General features: G+C 44.1%; 1 protein-coding gene across 1 annotated transcript; it reads left to right on the forward strand.

Moving 5' to 3' along the window:
- Nucleotides 1-4193: 4193 nt before the first annotated feature.
- On the forward strand, nucleotides 4194-6780 carry LOC123061724 (pentatricopeptide repeat-containing protein At4g02750). The gene is made up of 2 exons (XM_044484942.1): nucleotides 4194-4984; nucleotides 5721-6780. The coding sequence occupies exons 1-2, from the start codon at nucleotides 4261-4263 to the stop codon at nucleotides 6683-6685; spliced, it is 1689 nt and encodes a 562-aa protein (XP_044340877.1). The 5' UTR covers nucleotides 4194-4260; the 3' UTR covers nucleotides 6686-6780.
- Nucleotides 6781-7216: the final 436 nt, after the last annotated feature.

The following is a 7216-nucleotide window of genomic DNA, read 5'->3' on the forward strand; positions in this document are numbered from 1 at the left end:
TCGCAATTGGTCTATTCTTTTTTGTAGTTTTGTAATTGCCCTAGTTGCAAGTCCACCATCGACTTGCAGCTGGTCTGTTTTTTCCTAGTTTTGTAATTGCCCTAGTTGCAAAGTCCAACATCGACTCGCAACTATGGGTGCCCGCATTCCACTTGCAAGTAGACCATCGACTCGCAACTAGGGTTGTTTACTCGATGCCACTTGCTACTTGACCAACAACTTGCAACTCGGCTTTTTTGTTGTTGTTGTTTGCAATTGCCCTAGTTGCAAGTCAACCATCGACTCACAACTATGGGGGCCCACATGCCACTTGCAAATAGACCTTCGACTCGCAACTGGTCTTATTTTTTACTTTTCTAATTGCCCTAGTTGCAAGTCCACAATCGAGTCACAATTTGTGGGTGCCCCGCATGCCACTTGCATGTAGACCATCGACTCGCGACTGGTCTATTTTTTTCTTGTTGTTAGGTCTTTTTGTTGTAGTTGCGACTGCTCCAACCGCAACTACGGAACATATAATGTGACCGCAACTAGAGGTCGGGGGATAGTTGTCGGTACCGATGAAATCGGTTCCAATTTTTTTGTTAGGTCTTGTTGTTGTAGTTGCAACCGCTCCAACCCGGAGCAATTTGCAACTCAGCACACCCTAGTGCAACTGCAGGACATATGATGCAACCGCAACTAGGGGTTGGGGGAAGGGTTGTCAACGTCGATGGAATACAAGCAACTGTGGGGCCCGCATGTCACTTGCATGCGGATCATCGACTTGCAACTTTGGGTGGTTACTCGATGTTAGTTGCAAACCAACCCTGGACTTGCAACTAGCCATTTTTGTGTGCTGCTTCGTAATTGCCCCGGTAGCATGTCCACAATCGTCTCGCAACTGCAAGGGCCCGCATGCCACTTGCAAGTAGACCATCGACTCGCAACTGCTCTTTTCTGTTGTTGTATGTTTGTTGTTTTTGTTCTTGTTCTTGGTTGTTGTGTTGGTTGTTGGCGGTGTTTACTCGATGCCACTTGCAGCTTGACCGTCTACTAGCAAATGGTCTACTTGCAAATAGACCATCGACTCGAAACTGGTCTGTGTTTTTTTCTTTTGTAATTGTCCTCCTTGTAAGTCCACCATCGAATAGCAACTGTGGGTGCCCGCATGCCAGTTGCAAGTAGACCATCGACTCGCAACTAGGGTTGTTTTACTCGATGCCACTTCAACTAGACCATGGACTTGCAACTGGTTTGTTTTCTGTATGTAGTTTTTGCAATTGCCCTAATTGCAAGTCCATCATTGACTCGCAACTGTGGAGGGCCCGCATGCCAATTACGAATAGACCCTCGACTCGCAACTGGTCTGTTGTTTTTGTAGTTTTATAATTGCCCTAGTTTCAAGTCCACCATCAACTCGCAACTGTGGGTGCCCGCATGCCACTTGCAAGTAGACCATCGACTCACAACTAGGGTTCTTTACTCGATGCCACTTGCAACTCGACCATCAACTTGCAACTCAGATTTTTTGTTGTTGTTTGCAATTGCCCTAGTTGCAAGTCCACCATCGACTCGCAACTGTGGGGGCCCACATGCCACTTGCAAATGGACCCTCCACTCGCAATCGATCTGTTTTTGTTTTGTAGTTTTTTAATTGCCCTAGTTGCAAGTCCACCATTGACTTGCAACTGTGGGTGCCTGCATGCCACTTGCAAGTAGAACATCGACTCGCAACTAGGGTTATTTACTCGATGCCACTTGCAACTCGACCATCAACTTGCAACTCAGCTTTTTGTATGTAGTTTTTGCAACTGCCCTAGTTGCAAGTCAACCATCGACTCGCAACTGTGGGGGCCCGCATGCCACTTGCAGATAGACCCTTGACTTGTAACTGGTCTGTTTTTTGTATGTACCTTTTGCAATTGCCCTAGTCGAAAGTCCACCGTCGACTCACAATTGTGTGTGTGTGTGTGGGGGGGGGGGGGTGCATCCCACTTGCAAATAAACACTCGACTCGCAACATGTCTGTTTTGTTTTGTAGTTTTGTGATTGCCCTAGTTGCAAGTCCAACATCGACTCGCAACTGTGGGTGTATGCATGCCACTTGCAAGTAGACCATCGGATCGCAACTAGGGTTGTTTACTCGATGCCTCTTGCAACTTGGCTTATTTTGTAGTTTGTTTTTGCCCTAGTTGCAAGTCCACCATCGACTCACAAATGTGGGGTGCCCGCATGCCACTTTCAACTCTACCATCGACTTGCAAACTCATTTTTTGTAGTTTGTAATTGCCCTAGTTGCAAGTCCACCATCGACTAACAACTTGTTTGTTTTTTGTCTGTACTTTTGTAATTGCCCTAATTGCAAGTCCACCATTTGACTCGCAACTAGTCTATTTTTTGTCCGTACTTTTGTAATTGCCCTAGTTGCAAGTCCACCATTGACTCGCTACTGTGGGGGCCCGCATGCCACTTCTAAATATACCATTGACTTGCAACTAGGTCTTTCTGGTTTGATGCCACTTGAAAGTCGACATTCCCCCTGCAACTGGTTCATTTGTTTTTTCATGCCACTTGCAAGTGGACACTCGACTTGCAACTGGGTTTTTTTATTTTGATGCCCACTTGCATGTGGACATTGGGCTTGCAACATTTTTTTGTTGATTCCAGTTCAAGTCAATAGTCAACTTTGCAACTGGGTTTTCTTGTTTCATGCCACTTGTCGGTCGAGGGTCGATTAGAAACTGTGGGATCATATTTTGTTTGTTTGTTGCCACTTGCAAGTAAAGTGTCATTATTTGCATTTTTGTGTTTTGTGATCTTCCGGAGTCCACCATTTTTCTTTTTGACTTGCAACTATGATTCTTTGTGTTCATGCCTCTTTTTTTGCAAGTCCAACCTTTTTTGATTCGATAGTTTATATTTCACAAACACTTTTTTCCGTATCTTTTTGAAGCTAAAATTTTGCAACCAAGCGCCAACTAACTTGAGAGCCCCTAGTTGTTACTCCTTAGTGAACACACAACTATTTTTTTTCCTTTTTTCGTCTCTTTTTTTGTTGATTTTTGTTGTAGGCGCACTAGTGTTTTTAGTGACCCTTTTTTTAATCTCAATTTTTTACAAGGACAGACCCCCAAAATGCTTTCTCTATGTGTTTTTAGACTAAACACAGTGTTCTATAGTCAACTGCTATTTTTAAACCTTTTTAGGGGGGTTTTCTGCAAGATCTCCACAACAACAATGGTTCTCCGATGTATATCCACACAGACACATTTATTTTTGCATTTATTTTGTCTCCCATTTGCACTGTTTGAATCGGTGGCGCAGAGGAGGAGGAGGAGACGTGGACGACAAGCTTGAAGCCTTTGGCGAACGAGCCTCCCGCTCCGCACCTCTGCTCGACGCACGAGGCATCCAATTTGGAGACGGCGAGGCAAATACATTTTTAAACATTTTTAATACATAATGAATATTGTTTAATGATATTATACATTTTCAAATGCATCTTTATATTTTTAATACATGATAGGATTTTTTTATATGTGAGAATACTTTTTGTGAAATATCATAACAAATGTAAAAAATATATATATTTCATTTTTTCTACAAGGAGCATGAAAAATAGAAAAACTTAAACAGGAAAAATAAAAAAACTTCAACATTTTCTATAAGAAGCATAAAAACCAAACAGAAAACCAAACAGAAAACCGCTAGAGAACTGCACATTAGAAAAATTATACAAAGGACAAACCTAGGCCGGACGTTGCTTGTGGCAACGCTGCTGCTGGCAAAAAAACAATCCCAGCCAAGCACAAATCGTACTAACAGAGAAAGAAAACCAAGTTAGAAGCGACTGGATCGTGCGATGCAAATTTTTTGGGCTTCTCTGCGCGTGCGTGTACAACAGACATCCAAAACTGGTAAGCAACAACCAAAAACTGACGGGCCAAACCGAAAAACAACAACTAAAACCAGCCCAAACTAAAAACTGGCCCAGTGGACGAAACAAGTCAAAGGGGGACTCAACCGGACTGCAACAACAGGGGATGACATCATGTGAATGAGACCATACTTATGTTTCATCTAGATGAGTTCTAGGCGCTCTCATTTTTGAAAGGGTTTCTACAGCAATACTAAACAGGAAGGGGGAGTTTTTTAACCATTTTTTTAAGGGAATCTTAAACCCTTTTTTTTTTCTTTCATTATGTGCAATCTCTGCTTGCTTTCCCATACGAGTTCCATCGACGCTCGGCGGCCAACACCGACACACATGCTGTCCCAATGCACCCAGCGCGTGCTCCTGCCATCGTCGCCTCTCGCCTCCTCGTCCGGGACAACCAGCGCATCACCGCCCTCGCTCGCGCTGGCGACCTGGCCGCGGCGCGCCGGGTGTTCGACGCCATGCCCCGCCGCGACGTCGTCTCCTGGAACGCGCTCCTCACCGCGCTCTGGCGCGTCGGCCGGGACCTGCCCGCGGCGCGCCGCTTCTTCGACGACATGCCGTCCCGCAACGTCATCTCCTGGAACTCCGTCGTCGCCGGCTGCCTCGCGCACGGCGACCTCGCTGCCGCCTCCGCCTACTTCGCGCGCACCCCGCGTCGCAACGTGGCCTCGTGGAACGCCATGCTTGCCGGGCTCGTCCGGCTCGGCTGCATGAACGACGCGGAGAGGCTGTTCGGTGAAATGCCTGAGAGGAACGTGGTGTCGTACACCACCATGGTTGATGGGCTCGCGCGACGTGGGGAGGTGGGTAGGGCGCGTGCGGTGTTTGACGAAATGCCAGAGAGGAACTTAGTGTCGTGGGCAGCGATGATAAGTGGGTATGTTGACAACAGCATGCTCGACGAGGCAAGAAAACTGTTTGCAGCGATGCCAGAGAAGAATGTCATGGCATCCACCGCCATGATCACTGGATATTGCAAGGAAGGAGATGTGGAGAGCGCCAGGAAGCTTTTTGATGAGATTTATGTCAAAGATGTCATCTCGTGGAACGCCATGATTGCAGGTTGCTATTCCTTTCTCATTATGCAGCTTGCTAATTGCTTAATACTATGTGCAGTCCTAAGAATTCTTATGTTGCTTGGATACTTCTATTGGATGTTGTGTATTTACCTCCATGCCAAGCCATCCTGGCTGTTCATATCTTCAAGCTGTTCTTGAGTTTGTGCATCAGTTCTTTCTCGAATCGATTTGCGTAAGTGCATGCATTTGCATGAGTTAGCGGTTGTAAATGATTTTTGTTGTTTGCCTTTTGCCGTTTCAAACAATTGACAGTGTTTGGTGTCAATTTTATACCTCTAGTGAACTTCACAATTAAGAAACAAATAGTCACTAAATTTTCTTGCTTGGCATGAACTAAATGTTGGTTGTAATACTCTGAATCAACAATGTTCTCTAAGAAAAAAATTACAAAATTCATGCCTGATGATGTTGATTCCTTACAATTTTGCAATTGTTAGGAACTCATGCCTTAATTGTTGGTTGCAACTCTGGAGTGCAATGCTGCAGGATGGTTTGGTTGGACTATTGAAGCCTTGGACTAATGTGTTTCGAACTTTTGGATGGCGTGCACCCTACGTTGTTGTTGAGGTTCTTGACTGAGAGAACCATTTCACTTCATTAGGGGGGCGCGGGGGATAGAATTCATAATAGAAGAAAAAACTCTACCTAGGTCTATTTCTTTTTAATGCTGCCACTGAACTCTCGAAAATCCTCACATTTCACTTTCCATATTTCTGCAGGTTATGTTCATAATGGATACGGAGAAGAAGCTTTGAAATTGCACATCATAATGCTCAGAGAAGGTACAAAACCAGATCATGCGACTCTTATTGCAACCCTGACAGCATGCTCTGCTCTTGCTTTGCTCAGACAAGGAAGATCAACACATGCTGTTGCTGTCAAAACAATGTTAGAATCTAGCACATCTTTTTGTAATGCTTTGATCACAATGTATAGCAAGTGTGGTGATGTCAGTGAGTCAGAGTTGGTCTTCATAAATCTTAAAAGCCAGGACATTGTTTCGTGGAACACAATGATTGCGGCATATGCACAACATGGCAAATATCAGAAAGCTATTTCTCTCTTCCATGAGATGGAAACACGTGGGCTGATACCGAATGATATTACCATCCTTAGTGTGCTATCAGCATGTGGGCATGTTGGCAGGGTGGATGACAGCTTGAAACTATTTGATCTTATGTCATTCAAATACGCGATATATCCAGGAGCTGAACACTATGCTTGTATTATCGATATATTGGGTCGAGCAGGACAGTTTGAGAAAGCATGTAGTTACATAAAAGACATGCCATTTGAATCTGAGAAGAATGTTTGGGGTGCATTGCTGGGGGCTTCCAAGACTCATGGTAATGTGCAGTTGGGTGAACTTGCGGCGAAAATGCTTGTGCAGTCAGACTCAGGAAGTTCAGGGCCTTATGTGATGCTTTCAAATATATATGCTGCTGCTGGCATGTGGGGTGAAGTCAATCGAATAAGAGGTCAAATGAAGGAAAAAGGTGTGAAGAAACAACCTGGATACAGCTGGACTGAAATTGCTAATAGAGTTCATATGTTTGTGGGTGGTGATGCATCTCATCCAGAGATGAACAAGATCATATCTGAGCTGAGAAAAATCAGCTTTCATATGCAAATGATGGCCAATGAAACTCATACAATGGTAGAGATGTCCCAGGAATCTGGATAGGGCTTTTCATACTCTTCATGCACACATGTCATTTGCAGCCTCTGCTCAATTAGAGTATCTGTCTGCGAGTTCAAGGATCAAATTTACAGGCCTTAGATTGTTTGTCTCAGGTACATGGATTCCCTGCATGGCTTTTAAACAGACGAGTCTAATGGATGTTAGTATCATGATAAACCTGGGCTTTTTTCCTTCAATAAAAGAAGCCCCCCTGCTGTTTATAAAGAAATTGAAACTAGAAAGTAGAAGAAACAGTCTTTATAGGTCATTTCCATAATCATTTCTATTGATCATGGAAATAATTTTGTTCTGGGTGATAAAACAATCTTGATCCAGTTTTACCTAGGAATTTCTATCTGCAACCTTGACTGGGATGAACACATGGTTGTCAGGTCTATTAATCGCAAGGAGAGTGCTATAGTTTTTCTAGCGGACCGGTATTTGGTACTCTACAGAATCATACATGTATTTTAGACATTGCCTAGTGGGATATGCTTGCTGTGATGTTACTTTGATCTATATGGACAGAAGGGA

The sequence above is a fragment of the Triticum aestivum genome, chromosome 3A (genome assembly GCF_018294505.1).
Source record: "Triticum aestivum cultivar Chinese Spring chromosome 3A, IWGSC CS RefSeq v2.1, whole genome shotgun sequence".
Lineage (NCBI taxonomy): Eukaryota > Viridiplantae > Streptophyta > Magnoliopsida > Poales > Poaceae > Triticum > Triticum aestivum.

Coding starts and splice junctions, on each gene's coding strand:
- LOC123061724 (XM_044484942.1), top strand. CDS start 4,261: ATGCACCCAGCGCGTGCTCCTGCCATCGTCGCCTCTCGCCTCCTCGTC. Junction 4,985..5,720: donor GTGGAACGCCATGATTGCAG/GTTGCTATTCCT, acceptor ATATTTCTGCAG/GTTATGTTCATAATGGATAC.